The 21,712-nt window shown below is 38.7% G+C and overlaps 2 protein-coding genes across 2 annotated transcripts; both read left to right on the top strand.

The window, feature by feature from the left end:
- Window positions 1–583: 583 nt before the first annotated feature.
- LOC143845912 (basic helix-loop-helix (bHLH) DNA-binding superfamily protein) lies at window positions 584–3,494 on the top strand. The gene is made up of 2 exons (XM_077354311.1): window positions 584–1,085; window positions 1,292–3,494. The coding sequence occupies exon 2, from the start codon at window positions 1,348–1,350 to the stop codon at window positions 2,590–2,592; it is 1,245 nt and encodes a 414-aa protein (XP_077210426.1). The 5' UTR covers window positions 584–1,085; window positions 1,292–1,347; the 3' UTR covers window positions 2,593–3,494.
- An 8,202-nt stretch (window positions 3,495–11,696) lies between these two features.
- LOC143845910 (ELF3-like protein 2) lies at window positions 11,697–21,383 on the top strand. Its single transcript, XM_077354309.1, has 4 exons — window positions 11,697–12,498; window positions 13,900–14,882; window positions 19,914–19,965; window positions 20,070–21,383. Exons 1-4 carry the CDS (start codon window positions 12,286–12,288, stop codon window positions 21,060–21,062), a joined length of 2,241 nt encoding a protein of 746 aa, XP_077210424.1. The 5' UTR covers window positions 11,697–12,285; the 3' UTR covers window positions 21,063–21,383.
- The last annotated feature ends 329 nt before the right edge of the window (window positions 21,384–21,712 follow it).

Raw genomic sequence — 21,712 nt, 5'->3', positions numbered from 1 at the left:
AAGCTTGCAGTTAGTACAATCAGTCAGTAATATCATACTAGGAGCCCATCCGTATTATTTATGTAGTAGAACTCCTCTCTCTATATGTATGTATGTATAAAAATATATAGGCAACTGATATTTGCACTACCATGTTTCAATAATTTCACAAACTCAGCTTGTCTTTTCTTTTTCAATTGGCATCTGAGAGCGTTTTGGGAACCGTAATAACCTTTGACAGCGGTTTAAATAATAAAAGACATGATGAGTGAGTGCAATTATCAAAATATAGCAGTGCCAACATCAATATATATGGTATTCTAGGCCCATGCTTACTTATGAGTATCTTTTTTTTAGGTTCTAGCCTATGTATGACTATGTTTACCTGTAATTATGTGCACACACATAAATCAAGTGTATAAAAAGTAAAAGTTAATTGTATTTTGATGAGTAAGTATATCAGTAACTATTATTGGGAAATGATATCCACACTCCCTTGTTTCGATAATAACACTAGATCTTCTTCTCATTTTACACTTATAATTCTTAAAAGCCACCAGCAACCAATTTAAAAGTTAGTGTGGTCTCCTGATTTAAACCATGATTAATTTCCTTTATAGAAGAGTGAGATGAGAGTAGTGCTCAACTGTTCACTCTCACTGCTGTCTACTGAAAGTTGACAGAGCGCATGGAATAGCAGAAGCAACCAAAAGCTCTGCAGGCCTTTTCCTGCTTATTATTCAAATGCCTCTCAGAAATTTCATGCTCCCCATCTGCAAAAATCCTCTCTCTTCCCCACCAAACTCCCCAAAATCCTTATCTTTTGAAAACCCAACTAAACTGTTTTAATTATATTCTATTAGCCCTTTTGGTTTCTCCCCATTTTACAACTAGTAGTCAGGACTCAGGACCATCTATCTATCTTCTTTATAAGCAAACATTTGAGTATACATACAATCAAAACATGACAGCCTAAGGTAGGAAAAAAGACCCTTCCTTTTCTTCAGTCACTTTGCTCTTCTTGATGTGAATTACATCAATTTTCCAAGATTGTTTAGCTTGATTGATTGGATTTTCTGATTTGGGTGGGCGCGGGTTCAAGAAAGGTAGGCCTCATGATTTGGAGTAACCTTTGTTATTGATAATTTCATGATTTTTGAGTTGCTGTTGGATTCAACAGAGACGAATTTCAAACTTATATGTAAATCTTCATGTCTGACGGCTATGTATAAAACTATAAATAGGTTTCTAATCTTATTAAGTACTTGTTTTATCTTATAACCTCTGTGTTCCTTCAATTGGGTTTTTGCAGATAAAGAAGATTTTCCAATTTCAATTTAAAGATTTAAAGAAAATATTCGTTTGCCCATGGAAAGTTTGGGTTGGGATAACCCACAATCCATCATGAATTCAGCGGATTCAAATGCAAATCAAAGTGTTCAAAGTAGCAATAGGGATTTCTCCGAAGGCTTCTTCAACCCAAGTATTTGCAATACAAGTTCAAATTCCGATAGAGTCGGCGAAATGGTGGAACAGTTAGCTCCAATTTTAGATTCGATAAACAGCGCTTCGAATTTGAATTTGTTACAGCGGCAAGATGCGATAAGAATGGCCGCAGATAAAGTCCTTGCTAAATCAGGAGAAGGAACCATTTGGGGGAAAGCTCTAACTGCTGAATTAGTTCCACCTCTGATCAACAAGCCTAATTATCTTATGAACCCATTAATGGCGGATTTAGGCACATCCAATGGAATGCAAGTTTTTAATGAAAAGATCCGATTCTCGAATTCGGATTCAATTGAATCCTTAGACTGCTTTCTATCGGAGACCAATAGCGATACCGACAAATCTGGGGATGACAATGGAATTTCCGCCATTTTCTCTGATTGCAAGAATTTATGGAATGTTTCATCAGGAGAATCTGAGAACAATGGCACCAGTGAGGGCAACAAAGAAGCTCATCGGCAGATAAGTGAGTTACACGAACCAGTCTCGCAGAGTTCTTCGGATCAATATAAGGCTAATTCTAATGGAAGCAACGAATCGAGCTATCGTTATTTCAATATTTTTCAATCGGATTCTTCCACTACTGAGGGTGGATTTAAGCTATTCACTGAGAATCCGGCGAAATTGAAGAAACCCAGATTAGAAAAGGATCAAAGAGCTTCAAATATAAACTTTAGACAGCCAAACTCTTCGGTTTCGTCCGGTGAGGAGCCGGACACCGAGGCCTTAGCACAGATGAAGGAGATGATTTATAGGGCAGCAGCTTTTAGGCCTGTGAATTTAGGCTTAGAAGTGATGGAGAAGCCCAAGAGGAAGAATGTGAAGATTTCAAGTGACCCACAGACTATGGCTGCAAGGCAAAGGAGGGAAAGGATAAGTGATAGGATTAGGGTATTGCAAAGGCTTGTCCCTGGTGGGAGCAAAATGGACACTGCATCAATGCTTGATGAGGCTGCAAATTATCTCAAATTCCTCAAGTCACAAGTCAATGCCTTACAAACCCTAGGCCACAAGCTTGATTCAATGAACACCTCTTCCCCCTTCCCATTTTCACCCTATAATTGCCCTTTTCCCATGCAAAATTTTTTCCCATATCCACAACCCTAACCCAATATCATCTCTTTAGACTTAATTTTTCTGTTTTAGGGTACCCAAATTTTGCCATTGATGAACATTTCTTCCCATGTAAACCTACTCATAACCAAAATCTCAGTTCAAAAGCCAAAAGGGAAACCCTAGTCCAAGAACCATGTCATACTTTTCATCATGATTAACAACAACCTTTTCATGCAAACCTTCTTCATGTCCTTAATTAGAAACCCATATCATAATCTTCATCATTACTTCTTTTTGTTGATTTAGGTTAAAAGCTCAGTAAATTTAGGGAACATCATCTCTTTTAATCATCATCATCATCATCATGGAAACACCGATCAATGGAGAAACAAAAGCTTCTCCATACCAAAAGGTTTAATAATTATTACACCTATGATTAAGATTAAAGGTTTCAAAGTAAGTGATCATCACTTTCTCTCGTTTTTTTTTTTTTTTTATTTGTCTTGGGGTATGCACTCATGACTCATGTTCAGTTCCCTTGAAAATTTTATGTTTTTTTTGGAGGATGTTAGATAACCGATGCAAGAGACATTCTCTTAAGGGTTTGTGAGCCACGGTCAGACTGGTTTGTCTCCTTAATTCAAGCCAAGCGTGCCCTTGGAACTCCCTCCACCTAGTTGTGGTCTGCACGTGGTACAAAGGAAAAGTGTGTAGGTCTCTCTCTCTCTCTGGGGTAGTTGTACTTGCTGACTTGCTCTCCATGTAACAAATCTTATGTATTACGAAAGAGAAAAGATAGGCTTTGCATGATGACATTGATGATGTTGAATAAGATGATTTTGGTTAGGCAATGGATTTGATTCCTTTCTTCTTGTATGCTTTTTGATGTTTGATTGATTCAAAGAGGTTTTGTGGTAGGGATCCTTTCTAAATTTAGAAATTCTGTTTGGACATATCCCTGATCTCTCTCTCTCTCTCTCATAGTTTTTCTTTTCTTTCCAAAACAACATTCTAGATCTGAAATAGAAAAGATGGCGTGTAAGAATTAGAGGAAAGGTGGTATGAAGTGTGCCTGATTTTGTTACTTCACATGGGAAGATTGACTTGTGGTAGTTAAGATAGTTGTCTGAGTTGGGTGGTTTTATCTAAATGTAGACGTCGGTGTGGAGTGCAGTTTCAAACTTTGAATTTGAACTGTGATGTGGGTCTCACATGCATTTGAGAAGGGTTATTGCACCCAGTGGTTTCTGGCGCTTTTGAAACTATGGTCTTCCTTATCTGGCTACAATTTCCAAGGTCTCGAAGTATAAATGATTAACTAACACTAACTTTAACTTTAACAGCTTAAGCTTTTAGAGTAATTGATCGTTTCACATTGTATCAGACAATATTGCGAGCCAAAAACCTTGATAGAGTTGCCCGGGTTCACAACCCAACAACTCCTTGATAATAAAACTCCACATGTATAACCAGCCTAAAAGAGGGGCCACATGTGCAATGTGTACAGCTAACTTTAAAAAGGTGGGGCCACACTTGAAGGGAAGTATTGAAGTATGAATGATTAAATAACACCAACTCTAACAGCCTAAGCTTTTGGAATAATTGGTTGTTTCAAATTCTAATTACTTGAGAAAAATAGCTTGGATGAGAGGAAAGATGAGCATTTATATAGGTGGGCTCTATTTGATCAAATGATCTAAACTACTCGTTCAGTGGGGCCCTGCTGTGGGATATTCAACACCCCATAACTCTCTCCTTCCCCGTGATCCTGACCCTCCATCTCTCCTTGGCTTTTTAATCTCAACTATTCTCTTGTAAAACTCCCATTAGAGCATTAGAATCATCCATGGTAGGACCCAAGAGCTGAATGGTTTGGATCAGTGAGTGGAGTATCCAGCTCTTCCTTGCCGGGCCTTGTTTCGAGAAATGATATTTGCACTCCTTTAATAATGCCTTCCTGGTGTTCACTTCACAGATTTATGAAGGGAATTGATATCTGCACTCCCTTCTTTATTTCACGTTCCTAATCAGCTTATTAAAAGACTGTTTCAATCTTAGGAAGCAATATGCCCAGCCAATAAAAAAAACTGCTTAAGAAAGTGAGCAGTACCATTATCAAAACATGTGGATATTCCCACACCCCTTTCGTTTCTCTTTTCCTGAAAATGGAGGAAAAGACAGATGAAAATGGTGATGAAAATTCATGGATTTTTAGGAAAAGACAAAGATAGTCTATCAACATCCAATAAAGGAAATGTTAATAAGTGAGGGGTGCCATTATAAAAAAGGGACTGGGGATATCCCGACGGGTTGGATTGAAATTTGAAGGTAAGAAGAATTGTCAGCATTTTCTTTTTGTCAATTTCAGTTGTAACCGTATTCTTTTGGATTATTTAATCTATTTTTGTTTTCTCATATGGTTTTCCTTCTTGGCATAAAAAGACAAAAATAATTGGACAATTATTTGGTGTGTGTGGTCCTATTTTTGACAAAATGAGGCCTGACCCACAAGAGTCTTTCTCATTGGAAAATCAGAGATTTTATATGGTGTAAGCCCTTATAGTCCCTTATTTTTCTAAAAGTACTGTACGGGACCACATCATAGGATGATCCTAACCGTCAATAAGATGGAACACAATGTGAATAGGTTGTTCCCCAAATATCATTTCCATAGGATGATCCCAACCCTCCGATCTAGAGAGAACTGCATATTATGGAAACCTCTATAGATCGGAGGGCTGGGATCACCTTATGGAAATGATTTTTGGGGAACAACCCATTTACGTTGTGTTTCATCTTATGGACGGTTTGGATCATCCTATGATGTTGTCCGTACAGTACTTTTAGAAAAATAAGGGACTATAAGGGCTTACACCGTATAAAATCTCGGAAAATCATAGCCCATCAATTTGTAGTGTGCTTCCATTCAAAAAAATGAAATAACAATTGTAGCCTGCAAAATGTGAGATTATATGGTGTAAGCCCTTATAGTCCCGTATTTTTCAAAGACCACATCATAGGATGATCCAAACCGTCCATTTGATGGAACACAACGTAAACAGGTTGTGCGCCAAAAATCATTCCATAAGATGATCCTAGCCCTTCGATCTATAGAATTTCGATAATATGCATTTCCTCTATAGATTGGAGAGTTGGGATCATCCTATAGAAATGGATTTTTGGACACAACCTATTTAAGTCGTGGCCCATCACATGCACGGTTTGGATCATCCTATAGTGTGATCCATTCAGTACATTTTGAAAAATACAGGATTATAAGGGCTTACACCATATAAAAAATGGAGGTGTAAAAAATGCAAAGGTAACAATGCAAAAGTCTTCAAGATTCAAAGGGTTAGGATTCCACAATGCAAAAGTCTTCAAGAATCAAAGGGTTAGGATTATCTAACGCAAGAGATTTTCAATATACGGCCCATCCATTTCTATTACCATCTAGATGAATGGTCTGGATGAGCTAGCATGCCCCTCTTGTAATTTAAAAATAATTTTTCTTCAGCATCTTAAGAAGCCTTAAGATATGAATCTTTGGGCATCCCTAGTATCTTTGTAAGTAATCTTCGTTTTATTTTTGTTTTGAGCTAAGGTGGCATGTCCCCCTCTTGCACTCCTCTTATTCATCAATTAAATTTCAGGTGTGCCCATGTTCCTACATGTAGCATAAGGGGGGCAGTTGCCCCTGTTGAGCTGGGTCAAACTCCTTAATAGGCCCAACTCAATTGGGCCCAGCCCCCTTTAAAATTTGAAGCATGCCCCCCTTATGTATAAGCCTGCGCCTCTTATGTATAAATCCTGGCTCCCCCCAATTTTTTTTACTGGGGACAGTCAGCTCTATTGTATCTATGACTGGTAGGGGTCCCCCCCAATTTTTTATTCCTTGATGTATCTGTCTTTTATTATTATTAATATATCTGGTAGGGGTCTGCCTAACCCTAGCTTACCAATCAAAAATAAATAAAAAATAGTGTATCTATGACTGCAGAGGGGCTGATGTAGTACTTCACATTGGAATGATTCAACGGTCCTGATTGTGGAGCTGGCTGTTCCATCTGAAAAAGGGATGAAATTATCATTTCCAAGGGCAACGTTTGGATCCCAACGAGATTTAGATTTGGATTTCTCACATTTGGTAGTTAAGATTTGGATCTAGATCAAATCCTTAAATTTCCAAATCAGCTACAACAGTTAAAAAGATCTGATTTTCAAAACTGTTTTGCAAGACATTATTTAGAAATCCATATTTGTGGCAAGTACCTTCACCCTCAATGCTCCTCGACCTTGCTGCTGCAACAACAAGACGCCCCTCCCTCCCTCCCTCAAGATGATTGATGTATTTTATATTCAAATCCAAATCCAAATACAAAAACATGAGGTATCCAAATGTGGTCATATTTAATTCCGAGGCAAATGACACTGGTCTAGCAAGCTACTAATTCAGGTGGTATTGCATCTTTTACCACAATAGATGGACACATGAGTCTATATAAATATTGATATAAGAAGGTTGTCAATACTAATATTTTTCTTATATATGGTTTGATATGGGTGGAAGCATCTTCTTGTTTAGTATTTGAAGGGCTTGTTAGAGCTTTTTGAGAACTGTAATATCCTTCGGACAGCCCTTTGAATACTAGACGACAAAATGCTTCGAGCATCTTATTAAAACATTACAATGTTGATAACATTTTCCTATTTATAAAACCATACTAATGCGCCAAAAAAAAATCATTCTCTTTTAATTTTATTTTCTTTCATAGTATGAAGGTGCATGATGCACAGAATTCCTTGTTTGGTTGCTACTGTAGTATTGAAATCCCAAGAGACTATCGGGGATGTCCCGGCTAATCCTTGCACATCTGCTGATGTGTCACCCTTGTCCCCTCCCTATGAAATCCAAGCCAAAAATGTCAAAAAGGTGAAATTTTGCTTGGATTTATCGGGAATGATGCTTTTTCTCTCTGTCTCTCTATTCCCCCTCTCTTCTCTCTCTATTTTGGCAAAGACACACCCCTACCACTACACTACGAGGTTCACTGCCAAACACTACTTACCACTATTATATGAGGTGAGGCAAGTTCCAGGCAAAACATTGTTTGTTTCCTCCCTGTTGACTACTTACACCACTAATCTATGAGGTAAACACCTGCAACCAAACAGAGACGAAGTGTGAGGCGTGCAAACAGTCATGTACTAACTTCTGGCACATTGGGTACATGTTAAATTGGACCATTGATTTGGTGGACCATCATGATGTGGCCCCATTGAAATATCATTTCATTTGTGAGATTGATGCCTACACAGCATATAAAAAAGTTGTCTTCAATGAGCCATTGGAAAAAAAATGAGTTGTCTTCAATATAATGAAATATAGAAAAGCACAAATTAAGGAACAAAATACTTAATAATGAAAAATTGAATACAAACTTAATACAAATACTAAATTTGACCTTAGTTATATAGAAATGCACAGTCATTGAGATCCAAGGAGTTGAGAAAAGAGACTTGATCTTCAATCTTCCATAAACTTAAACAGCCTGTTTGGATCCATGGATTTTATAATTCAGGATTGTAAAATTCAGGTTTTAGCATAGAAAATCCTGGCTTTAACCAATAAAATCCAGTATTTAGCCTATAAAATCAATGTTTTAGCTCATAAAATATTAAAATCCATGTATCATCTTTCCCTATGTTCCCACTCTCACGTCTCAAAGACAAATGAAATTAAAAAGATCTCTCCCCGTGTTAAAGTATAAAAGATTAATAACACCACCTCAAACAGCGTAAGCTAGCTTTCGCCTTTTGGAGTAATTGGTTGTTTCACATGGTAGCAATTGCCAGGGTTAAAAACTCTTTGATAGTAAAAATCCACATGTAATGGCCCACCCAAAAGAGGGGCCACATGCAAGGCTTTAAATTTCGGTTTCGGCTACAATTTTAGGATTTACCGAAACCGAAATTTTAGGCGAAATCCCGAAATTTCGGTCGAAATTCAGTAGATAAGATCGAAACGACGGATTTTTCTTCCGAAATTTCGGTTGAAATTCCATAAAGGAATAAAATATTGATATATTATTGAAATTTCGACCGAAATTTCAACCGATTTCGACTGAAATTTGGTACGTTTCGGAAATTCGGTTTCGGTGTTGACCGAAATCCGAAATTTAAAACCTTGGCCACATGTGCCATGTGTAGTCCAACCCTAAAAAGAGGGGTCACATGTGAGGTGGAGTGTTAAAAGTATAAAAGATTAAATAATGTCGTCTCCAACAGCTTAAGCTTTTGGGTAATCTGTTGTTTCACAACCAACCCACAAAAAGTACGAGGGGACTTGACTTTTTTAAGAGAGTCAGGGGCTGTTTGGAAAAGCGGATTTTAGAAACCTGGATTTCCTCAAAATTGTACATGGGAGACGAGAGTAGAAAGAGACCAGCCGTCGTTTTTTTTATTTCTTGCCCTTCTTTCCAGCAACAAGAGAGCAGCAAATCACCATATGTTTCCAGGTTTTAGAAATCTCAGGATGCAGGAGAGATTTCTAAAACCTGATTTTCTTTCTTAAAATCCAAGAAATGCTGTCAAGGCAGTATGCTGCAGCTGGATCATGAACTCTCTTTTACACTGTTTTCAACCTAGAACCTGGTTTCTAAAATCTGTGTCCAAACGGCCCCTCATAGTATTGATATTAAGGGATTTGCTAGCAAATCCTAGGCAAGATGTACAATGCAGAGTATGTTTCTTTGTCTTAATACATTCGGATTGGCTGAAGCCATGGAAGGGACCATTGCCCTTATGAAATTATATGGATTTTAGTTTCCTTTTTACGTAAGTCTCTGATTCCCAAGCTGAAAATTTGTACAGACTTCGCAATGTTTCGGATGATAATAAGAAATTCTACTCTTTTCTTACTTTGGGATCTCTTAACATAGGCGGAGTTCCCCTCCTTCTCGTGACCATCGTAGATTCAGTCTCCCTTTTACTTTGGCTGAGTTCTCGTCGGAGTCTGAGTTTTGCCCAGTCTGTTAGACATATGATCTAGCTTGTTGATTCTTCTATTGGAGGGAGATAATAGGTGGGCCTACTCGATGGATTGCCAATCCAGGGAATTGATGGTGGTGATCGATCGGATTTCGGGACCAAATCACGACGCCCATCGGAGGGAATTTTGAATTTCAATTTTACAATTTTTTCGGACACTATGTATGGGGTGGTATCTCCGAGACTTGATGGGCTGACATTTGTACCCAATGGGTCAAATCTGATAAGAACGGAGAAGAGTTGGGACAAGTAATTGGGTTTGGACAAGCTAGAATATGGATTTGGAAGCCCTGACTTTTTAGCCTCCTTCTGTCTTCTGATTTGTTGTCTTTTTGGCCTTATAGGTGATTTACTCCGTTTATCAAGCACGGTTCATCATCAGAACGCTTAGACTGTGTTGGGCTATTGTGGGACAAAATGAGGCATCTACAATGAGATGTTCCCACAATTGTGTTCCTTGGTCCTCCACCTAGTTATGAAGGTAGTGGGCCTCTATCTGTTCTTGACAGGTCATTTACAAGTATCTAGAGGTCAATTTCATCTCTATGTTGAAAGTGATAAAATCAGAGATTTTCTATTAATTTTGGATGATTTACAATGAACCTAATGAGTGTTTAAATAGAACACTCAAAGTATAAACATGAAAAGGATTTATGATAAGAAAAGAAAGCAATAATCTCAGTCTAATCTTATTACCTAATCAAGCATACCTACCTCAATTTACCACCACATCAAATCAAATCAAGTATCCTAATTTATTTAGGTTGCCTCATCTAACATACTTTTCCAATCTACCACCAAGATGATCCAACCGGAGATCTCATAGCACATAGAGAAAGCACTAAGCCAAAAATATAAATAACTATATACTTGTAATTTGCATGCACAAATATAATTAAGTTTTAAGTTCAAACTTGTAAGTTTTCAACCATCAAAACAAGAAAGCCCAGGCCTAGCAACTCGACTTGACTCATGTTATTTTTTCGAGTCAACTTCCAATGATTTATTCGAGTAACAAGACGACTCAGACGTGTCTTCAACAGAGGTGAGTCACCCATGCGACTCGCCTTGAAAGCCCAGCGACTTGACTTGACTAGGGAGTAGACTCATAGGATTTTGATAACCATGCGAGTCACCCATGCGACTCGCCTCGAAAGCCCGGCAACTCAACTCGACTCGACTATACTCAACTTGTAAGAGTTTGACAACTATGGATGCAAATTTATTTGGTATTTCCATTAGGATATTGATTATCATATTTTGATAATTCCACAAAGTCATCTTGTCTTTTTTTCCAATTGGGTTTTGAGAGCTTTATGGGAACTGTAATAACCCTTTTTTTTTTTGAAATGGTTGAAAATTATTATTTTTTGAAATGGAGGAACTGTAATAACCCTTGTTAGCTGTTTAAATAATAAAAGGAAGAATGATAATACATTAGCCGAGTTGGGAACTAAAGGAACAAATAGTATCTTCAAAACAAAACTTCACTCCAACCCGGGTTGGAGGAACTTCCCTCCAACGTCTTGCTAATAGCTCTAATAGGAAGGGGTGTAGAAATATCAATTCCTTCCGAACCAAAAAGTAGGCAAGTAATTGATATATTCACAGTCCTTGCTACTAGAGGGGTTGGAGGAAGTTCCTCGGTTCCTCCAACCTAGGTTGGAGCCAAGTTTTCTTCGCATCTTTACATGTTAACAACAACTTCCTTCTCTTTAGCTCTCTTTGATTTTCTCCACCTTAATCATGTCTAGGCAATTATGTATTTTATTTCTTTCTTTGTTCTTCTCTCTGTTTCTTGTTCTTGACCACCTCGGTCATTTATCAATAAAATTGGCTATCATTTTCCAAAAAAAAAAAAAACAACTACTTCCTTATCTTTTTTCCTTAAAATGGCAAAACTACCCCTCCTCATGTGATGTGGCAGGTAGGGATTTGTTCGGTTCCACTCCTGGTTATGCAGGGTCTCCCTAGCAGCACTGTAAACGAAAAGATGAGTTGGTGAAATTATCAAAACATGTTAGTGCCAATATCACCTTTCCATTATGATCACTTAGGTTTACCTGTTTTATCAGTTTCTAAGTAATATATGGGTCTGGTACAGGTTTTAGTTGGTTCAATCTTTTCTAGTAATATGTGGGTCTGGGTACAGCTTACTGATCATGATCTTAACCGAGTTTTGATCCAAATACCAAAGCTAGAATCTAGATACGGCATACAAGTATGTGGTTTGCATTGAAACAGTCCATGTGACCCGGCACCCATTTGATTGATGAGAAACCCCACGGTTCTCATCTCTCTTCTCTCCTTTCCAAGCGAGCCCAACAACGCCACGATTTTTCTCTACTTTGTGGTTGAGGAATTCCAAACCAACCTTCTGTCCTCCCTGAATCTGTCCTTCCAAGCAAATTTTATGCTAGATGTCTGCCCTCTCACATCAACACCATCTTTCGTTTTTTTTGTTAGGTTTCAGAACAACTCCATAACCAATTGTGCTAGATCTTTCTCCTCTTCAGGAGAGAATTAGTTTTCCCAAGTGGGTTTTTTATGGGTTTGATGGATCTACACTTGTTTCCCACAAAAATCTATTTTTTTTCTTAAGGGTCGTTTTATAAGAGAAGGGTTTTTTTCCTGTGATTTCGATGAAAGCATTGGTTTTTCTTAGTGGGTTTTGGCTTATGAGTTAGGAGAGGGATGATGAAGGGGGGAACAGATGGGGAGAAGGTAAAGGGGCCTTTGTTTCCAAGGCTCCATGTGAATGATAGAGAGAAAGGAGGGCCAAGGGCACCTCCAAGGAACAAAATGGCTCTTTATGAACAGTTTAGTATCCCTTCTCAGAAGTTCAATTCATCGGCTTCGGCGCCCCACAGTAGTAGCACCTTGGTTCCTTCATCATCCTCTAGTCAGGTGGGTTTAAGAATTTCTGTATCCTATTTTCTTTCTTTTATGCCTAATTGGTCATAACACAAAAGTTAAAGTATGAAAGTTAAATACCGCCTTTCTCCAGCAGCTTAAGCTTTTAGAGAAGTTGGTTAGTTAACATTGTATCAGAGCCAAAGGTCTCGAGTTCAAACCTCCCGGATAGCAAAAATCCACATGCGATGGTCGGCCCAAAGTGGGACCACATGTGCCACGTGTTTGCCAAGTTGGCCACACGTGCGATGCCTTTCTCCAATAGCTTAAGCTTTTAGAGAAGTTGGTTAGTTAATAACAAAGAAAAAATATAGAAAAAGAGAGGAGAAGGGTTGATTCAAAGCAAGCTGACCTCCTAGAGGTTCAATCATTTCGAGAGGAACCATGACTCTCCTAAAACAAAGTTTCTTTTGGTTGTAAACTTCTCTACATTTCCATTGTAATACAGCTACTTAAATACAAGCACACCAAGATAAACAAGATAGTATACATCATCAATCTACTTGCCCACTTAAGAGACACATCATCAACAACTAATACCATGCCCCAAAACACATAACCCATAACACGAATAAATAAAGAAAAAAAGATAGAAAAAGAGACGGGAAGGGTTGATTCGAGATAACTGGACCTCCTAGAGGTTCAATTCGAGAAGAACCATGACTCTCCTAAAACAAAGTTTCTTTTGGTCCTAAACTTTTATACATGTCCATTGTAATACAATTACTTAACTACAAGCGCACCAAGATAGTACACATCATCAATCTACTTGCCCACTTGCGAGACACATCATCAACAACTAACACCCACAACCCCAAAACACATAACTCATAAAAACATAATAACTACATTCTAACTAACCTCGTATACACCACTAACATTCACATGTCACTAATCATGAATCTCTTCTGAAAAATGAGGTATTTTTATTTTAGCATTCATGAAATAAAATTTTCAGATTAGCCTATGGGTTTGATATGCATCGCTTTTGAAAAAAGAAAAAGAGATTGGGTGTTTAGGCATGATGTGAAGAATAATCCATGTCTTTGGTTTGCTGCCCTTTATTTAATTGATTTTTTGGTGGAGGTAAGTAAACATGTTCTATAGGATTTTTGTTTTTTCATATGTTGTTTTCTAAATAATTGATGTCTTTGATTTTCTGAACATGCTTTTAAATAGTATTTTGAGGAATAAAGTAGTAGTTTGTGTGCTTGTATGAGTTTAGAATTGGTATTGGATGAACCGTTGTCTATGATTTGCTGCCGCATATTGTTTCCAGATTAGATTTTTTGTGTTAATTTTCCATGTAACTGTCTAAAATTTAAAATATTTTCCACTTTCATACATCCTTGATTTTTGTTGTTTCTTAATGGTGATGACGGAATTATGGTCCAGGGGCTTGGCCATGAACGAAGTGTGTTTTCTCCATTTTATGTTCCTCCTCCCACGTCTCCCCATTCTACCGAGAATATCCGCTCTTGTTCTTCTGATCAGATGAATTTGGATGCTGAAATGGTGGACTTGGAGAGGAAATCCATGAAAAATGCAAGTTATAATAAAACATCGAATTTCTCTTCGATAGCGGAGTGCAGTTCATTCCGTCCGCATGACTTTTCCAATTCAAAGAATTCAAGTGTGAAGAAATTTGCAGAGGAGGATGACTTTCGGGTTCCTACCTCTGTCCACTCAGGGATTATACGTTGTCCCAATAAGGATCAGAACAACACAGACCGAGAAAGACAAACTCCCTTTTGTACCACATATCAAGGCCAGTCGAACAGTCCGCAGAAAAGTGTGGCAGCAACTTTTGGTTCTTCAATCCAACTTCATAACATTCGTGATAAGCCCCTGAATCGAACCAACACCACAGATTTGAAGTCTAGGGAACAAGGAAGAAACCAGAGTGAACAAAGACCAAACGAACCTGTACCAATTAAAGACTCTAAAGAAAAATCTGGTGGGACCCAGCCATCAACCGGAGAAAAGATAACAGAGCCTGCAAAGTATGCAAAGGCATCGTTAAGTCAGGAACCTCTAAGTAGTCAAGTAAATGAAGTTGAGCATTCACGCAATAGAAATATGCAGTCATATAAAAATGGGATTGCAGAAAATGGCAATGTTTCAAGGGTGAGAAGTGAATCATTTTCGAGAGCATCACTAGGGAATGATCGTCTAAGTCCTAAGAAGGCAGAAAGCTGCAGAGGGGAACATGAGGACAAAGCACGTGGGTCGTTGCAACCCGGAGATGTAGATAGAAATGATGATATCTTTGAAACCTCCATGGTAGATGGTATATCAGGATTGGACATATCTCCCGATGATGTTGTTGACGTAATAGGTCAGAAATACTTCTGGAAAGCAAGAAGGGCGATTGTCAGGTTAGCACTCGTGCCATCACTAGCTACTTGCATTCCCCTGCAAATTGGCATGTTATTATTTGCTACTTCAAATATATGAAATAGCATGCATTGAAGTTGTTTCTATGCATTATTGTTATTATGTTTTGGCATGCATAATTGATGCGGGCGCTGAAGTGGGAAGAAGAAGAGAAATAAGAACATAAGAACACAACCAAGAGAAGAAGAAGAAAATGGGAGTAATGCTCAACTCAATTAATATTCCATCAATTACATAAGTTAATCTAAATCCAAAATCCCCTCTAAAGATGGTTTCTAACCTTTTAAATAGAAGACAAGCAAAGAAAATTCGTCCAACTTCTTCCACAAGCTAACTTAGGGACTAAGATAACATTAATTACATTGAAACTCACTAACTGACTGGTTTGGGAACCCACAGACACAGTCCACTAAAACTGCCATAACTTTCTAACCACTTGTCCAATTTTCGAGCACAAATACTTGTTAGAAAGATCTCAAAATGACCTACAACTTCGTAGTTTACCACTTTCCATGATTTTGCCATTTAGAAGCCCAAAATAAGGTTCAAAACGGGCCAGCAATATTATTGCGGGAATGCACCTTGGAACTCCACCAAAACCACCTAGGCATGACATGGCTGCCATGTTGGCACTGCATCAATAATGCTTGGCTTTGAACCTTTTTTTTTTTTTTTGAATTTGTATTCATGCGGTACAATTCACTTTTCTTTCTGTGCATGTTAAACAACTTCATCCAAAAAGACAAGTATCTCAAGTCTTCCTGTCACATGTGCACTATTTAGTGTTATTTTCTTTTGCTTGATTTTAATATTCTATTACTTGGTAAATTTCTTTTGTTTTCTCTTTTCTGTAGTCTAATTGGTCTTCTTTTGTTCATGGATTGTACGAAATCATCAAGATAAACATCACTGCCATTCTCATCATTTTGGTCACATTTGACACAGTTTTGGAGAGAGAGATATTTTCTCTTCTGCTGATGTGTGTTTTTGTTAGAAACATGTGCACCATGACACACACATGTTATTGATACATAAGTGTAAGATAGGGGGGGCAATGTATGGAGATTTTGCTATACAAAATAAGTGCAGTAGGTATGAGTGACCTTTTGGCAATCGGTTTACCTAAGAGAAAGCATAACAAATGATGCCAAGCAGTTTGCCATTAAAAAAAGGATGATCCCAATCAGCGATCAGTCGAAGTGCTCTCTCTCTCTCTCTCTCTCTATATATATATATATATATATATATATATATATATATATATATATTGTTGGACTCGAAATTTTACAAACAAGGCATAATAGCAAAATCCCTTATTAAAATAAGAAGAGAGAGAAAAGGAGTGGTTACGCATCATGTTATTCCTTAAAGTAAAAAAGGATAAATATGAAAGTTAAAATAAAAATGAGCCCACGACTTGGGGAAAAGAAATCCCTAAATTTTAGGGAGCAAAATAACTCTCGCAAATGGAAGAGATGAGTGATCCACTTTTCAAAAAGGAGGAAGTTACGTAACTCCCCATAAAAGAGGAAGTGGAGATCATGAAGTCGAGAGATAAGGAGGAGGACGTCGCAGCTTCGAGGGGCGCAAAAGTGCTCGTCATAAATAGAAATAAGTGATCTTTGGATGATAAAAAGGAGGCTGGGAAAAGGAGGATCCAACAGGGGATATGGAGGGGACTGCTCTCTACACAGAAGAGAAATGAAAGGAGCCTCTCTCCGGCTCTCCCTCTCCCTCTCTCTCTCTCTCTCTCTCTCTCTCTCTCTCTCGGTTGGAGGAAAGATGAAATAAGAGGAAAGAGGAACTGGTTCCTGCACATCAAGAGGGGGCCAAGAGAAGAAAAAATATTAATGGCTAGCAATTGTTGCTTCCATGAGATGAAAACCGTAGATGGTGCCAGGAGACAGAGACCATGGATGAGAGGGCTGCTGCTGCCAAGGAGAAAAGAAAGAGAACAGAGGGATGAAAAAGGAAAGATGGGATTGTTCCCTGCACATAAATCATAAGAAAAGGACTCTCTCTCTAGCTCTTGGTTGCTGTTTCAGCCCAAAGCTGCTGCTTCTCTCTCTAACATGCTATTTCTCTTTCAATTAATTTGCAAAGAGAGTGTGATGGACTGGGGGAGAAGTGGGAAGGAGTAGATCACATGAATGAAGATCCAAGCCCAAGTCTCCTTTTTGAGAATGAAAAGGAACAAAAGGTCTCTTCAAGAGCCATCAATTCTGTTGCACTTGTTAATCGAGGGACAAGTTGCTAGACAAGCTATTAAACCCCGCAACAGCATGACGAATTCCTAAAGATGTAGTGAGGCAATCTGTTACTGTATCACTTCAGCGAGTAAGGAGCAGAAAATGTGGTACACACCCTATCCATGGAAGGGCCTTCCAAATGAATGCTTTGGATCCCACCAAAAATGTGGCCCCTACTATGGTTTGTGCAGCCATGCACAGATAGCTGTGCAGCTGCACACAAACCATTTCCTCTCTCTCTCTCTCTCTACACACACACACACACACACACATATATATATATATAGAGGAAAGTGTTGGTGAGCTTAAGCTCACCAAACTTATGGTGAGCTTAAGCGCTCAATCACATTGGGGCCTACTTTGTTAGGATGATCCAAAGCATTCATTTGAAAGGCCCTTACATAGATGGGGTGTGTACCAAAAATCAGCTCCATAGGATCTCCTAACCCATCCATTTGTGGAGGTCAAAATGGACAGACATTATTTGTCCACAAATCTGCCAATTTTTGTCCTCCACAAATGGAGGGGTTAGGATGATCCTATGGAGCTGATTTTTGGTACACACCCTATCTATGATAGGGCCTTGCAAATGAATGGTTTGGATCACCACAGAAAATGTGGGACCCATGTGATTGGGGCGCTTAAGCTCACCAACACTTTCCTCATATATATATATATATATATATATATATATATATATATATATATATATATATGAGGGCAAGGTAGAGCTCTATAAATACACCATCTCCATGTTGTTTCAGTCATCCAACCCATCCATTCTATAGGACCTCACATAGATAAGGTGTTCCTAACAAACCATCTCCATACCATAATCCTAACCTCACATAGATAAGGTGTTCCTAACAAACCATCTCCATACCATAATCCTAACCATTCAATCTATAGAAGCCCATTTTCTAGCCATCCATTCTAAACCTCCACAAATCATAACCTATAATCCTAACCATGACCAAAACCCTAATCATAACCTATAAAATGAATGGGTTGGATGAGTCAAACAACTATGGGAGTGGTGGTTTCTGAGCTCTAGCTTAGGCTGAGCGATACCTCAGAAACCTTTTCTCCATATATATATATATATGGGGAAACGTTTTCTGCGCGATACCTCAGATAAGTTATCTGAGCAAGAGCTCAAAAAATCATGTGGCCCACATTGTTTGGATGATCCAAAGCATTCATTTGATAGGCCCTTACATAGATAGCGTGTGCCCAAAAACTCAGCTCCATAGGATCATCCTAACCCTTCGATTTTTGGAGGTTAAAAATGGACAGATTTGTGGAGGTTTATACCCATCCACTTTAACCTCCACAAATCGCAGGGTTAGGATAATCCTGTGGAGCAGATTTTTTGTGCACACTCTATCTATCTTTGGACTATCCAAATGAATGCTTTGGATCATCCAAACAATGTGGGCCCATATGTTTTTTTGAGCTCTTGCTCAGATAATTTATCTGAGGTATCGCTCAGAAAACGTTTCCCCTACACACACACACACACACACACACACATATATATATGAGAGAATGGTTTCTGCACCATTGGATCATCCTAACGCTTCGAACCGTGGAGGCAAAAATGGACAGATTTGTGAAGGTTTATACACGTCCATTTTACCTCCACAAATTGTAGGGTTGGGATGATCGCGCAGCCTGAGCAGCTCTCTAAATATATAGGAAAAGGTTTATGAGGTATCGCGCAGCCCAAGCAGCCCTCTAAATAGACCATCTCCCATAGTTGTCTGACTCATCCAACGCATTCATTCTATAGGACGTACCATAGGTAGGGTGTCTCTAAGAAATCATCTCCATAGGATCATGGTTACTGTTGATTTATGGAGTTTTAAAATGGACGGCTAGAAACTGGGCTTCTACTGGTTAGGATGATTGTATGGAGATGGTTTCTTAGGAACAACCTATCTATGTGATGTCCTATAGAGTGAGTGGGTAGGATGAGTCACACAACATGGGAGATGGTGTATATAGAGGCTTGCTGAGGGTGAGTGATACCTCAGAAACCTCGCCCCTATATATATATATATATATATATATATATATATATATATATATATATATATATATATAGAGAGAGAGAGAGAGAGAGAGAGAGAGAGAGAAGAGAAGAGATACATAGACAAAGACCAAAATACCCTTTAACACTTAGCACTCGAGATTCCAAGAAAGAAAAGAGAGGAAGGAAGACCAAATCTAGGGTTACAAAAATCAGACCAAGACATGCTAAAGTAAAAGGAAAGAATGAACCACTTGGAAAAGACCACCTAAGTACTGGGGTGGCGAGGGGGGATTGAAGAAGAACAGGGATGAAGGAAATGAGGAGAAGATTAATAGAGGGAAGTAGGGTATTCATGGGATGTGATGTCTAACCCCACAAAATTGTCTTTGTATATATGCTCTAAAAATATTACAAGCGTGTAATATTACAAGCATGCCATCAATATGATGGGCCCCAATGCAAGTACACATGAATAACATATATAAAACTACCATATCTCTTAACAACCTTCATGCTTGAATGGTGTAAATGTCCTACATGCTATTTTTCTAGCTATGGAAGAAAAACACTAATTTCTGTATCCTCGCACTCTCCATTGTTCACTGGTTTCACCCATTAATTGCTCTGTATATCATTTTATCACGGTTTTGGACTTTTTCCGTTTTAATGTTCTTGAAGAATTTCGTGTGATTAAGCATTTCATCTGAGTTTCTTATTCCTGCTTGCAGTCAACAGAGGGCTTTCGCAGAGCAAGTATTCGAGTTACATAGATTAATAAAGGCAAGCTGGTCCTGACCCAATTATACAGACTTTCTTGAAATTCATTTAACATATTTTGGAGTAAAGAGGTATCATGCTAAATCCTAAACATTATCTTTAAATAGGTTCAGAAGTTAATCCCTGATTCACCACTTCTATTGCATGGGGATTATCCTTATGTAAGCAGACCTCCAAAGATACCTGCTAAGAAGCTATCTTCGGAGTACATTCTAAAACCTCAAACACAGATTATTAAACAAAGAGATGACTCTCAGAAGCCTAGCCAGAACACCAAATGCTCAACCGAAAATGCAGTTGGAAATGCTAATAAATTTTCAGGTTATGAACCTTATTCTGGAAATGCACCACCAGCACGCGTCCCTGCTGATAACAAGGCTGGTGCTTGGTGTTTCCCCCCACCAGGGAATCAATGGCTACTTCCTGTAATGTCCCCTTCTGAAGGACTTGTTTACAAGCCATATACAGGACCTTGTCCCCCAACTTCAGGTTTCATGGCCCCTGTTTATGGAGGGAATTTCATGGCTCCGGCATATGGTGTGCCCGCAAGTCACCAACAACCAGGGACGGGGGTTATCTCTGGCACACCTCCAATTGCTCAAAACTACTTTTCTCCTTATGGGGTGCCACTCATGAACCCAGTTATCTCTGCCTTCAGTATTGAGCAAGTGAACCCATCGGCTGGGTCCCACCGGACAAACGAAAAGGCTGAACAGTTATCAATTGGAGAGGTCAATTTCAACATGCACTCTCGAGGCTCGTGTAACATTTCGAACCAGAAGAGCGAAGCTTTCTCTTGTCATGTTTGGAAGTTCCAGATATCGAAAGGTAGTGAAGTGCAAGGGAGCACAGCGAGTAGTCCCTGTGAGAGAGTACAAGGAGGGGCCGGTCATGTTCCCGAAGCAAGGAATGCACTGCCACTTTCTCCTGTGGCTCCGGCTACTACCGAGGGTTCAGACCGGACTCTCAAGGGTCACAGTAGTGAGCAGCAGAACCGTGTGATTAAGGTCGTTCCGCACAATGCAAGGTCTGCAACTGAGTCGGCAGCAAGGATTTTCCGGTCCATACAGGAAGAGCGACAACAGTATGACTCACAATAACTCTTTTTACAAACTCAAATAACGAATCTGTGAAGGGTAAACACTCCTGGGCTTAATTCATGATTATACACGTGATCCTTTATTGGGTATTTGATAATTAACTGGGTATCACTACTCATGATCCTTTATTGGGTGTTTGATTATTAACTGGATATCACCTTCCAATATGATTTTGCATGGATTACATGTAAATATATGTCTGTAAGATTGGAATATTGATATTGGCCTGGGCTTCTACATATTAAGTTTAGCAAGTTTTGGTTACACTGTCATTTAGGGGGATACCCAGTTTCAATATAATCAAAGTAATTTTCACATAAATTGGTTATGGTGCATATGTCTGTATCATGGATGTAGAGTTTGATTTTATCTTTCAAAGAAAAACAAAAGAAACAAAGGCCGTTTCTGCCTTTGTCCAGATATGCATTGTTGGCCTGGTTGCTTTGATTGATGAAGCAGTGGGACCCTTTACATTTTTCCGGGTCCTATTGCTTCCTTCAGTTGGTGCAAGCGTACCACTATATCCATGGCCCTTGATAGGGCACTTGCCTAAGAATACCACTCAATAGTTTTGTGTAAACTCAAAAAAAAACCCAAGGTCCTTCCATTGAATTTATGTAGTAAATATTCTCTTGAATGATCCATATTGT

This window comes from Tasmannia lanceolata, unplaced genomic scaffold (genome assembly GCF_043159265.1).
Source record: "Tasmannia lanceolata isolate RefF3 unplaced genomic scaffold, GAP_Taslan_0.1 ptg000015l, whole genome shotgun sequence".
In the NCBI taxonomy this organism is placed as follows: Eukaryota; Viridiplantae; Streptophyta; class Magnoliopsida; order Canellales; family Winteraceae; genus Tasmannia; species Tasmannia lanceolata.
This window is presented reverse-complemented; position numbering and strand designations above follow the sequence as displayed.

Excerpts from the sequence above, each read along its gene's own strand:
- LOC143845912 (XM_077354311.1), top strand. The coding sequence starts at position 1,348 with ATGGAAAGTTTGGGTTGGGATAACCCACAATCCATCATGAATTCAGCG.
- LOC143845910 (XM_077354309.1), top strand. The coding sequence starts at position 12,286 with ATGATGAAGGGGGGAACAGATGGGGAGAAGGTAAAGGGGCCTTTGTTT. Across the intron at positions 12,499-13,899 it reads CTTCATCATCCTCTAGTCAG|GGGCTTGGCCATGAACGAAG; the intron begins GTGGGTTTAAGA and ends ATTATGGTCCAG. Across the intron at positions 19,966-20,069 it reads AGTTACATAGATTAATAAAG|GTTCAGAAGTTAATCCCTGA; the intron begins GCAAGCTGGTCC and ends ATCTTTAAATAG.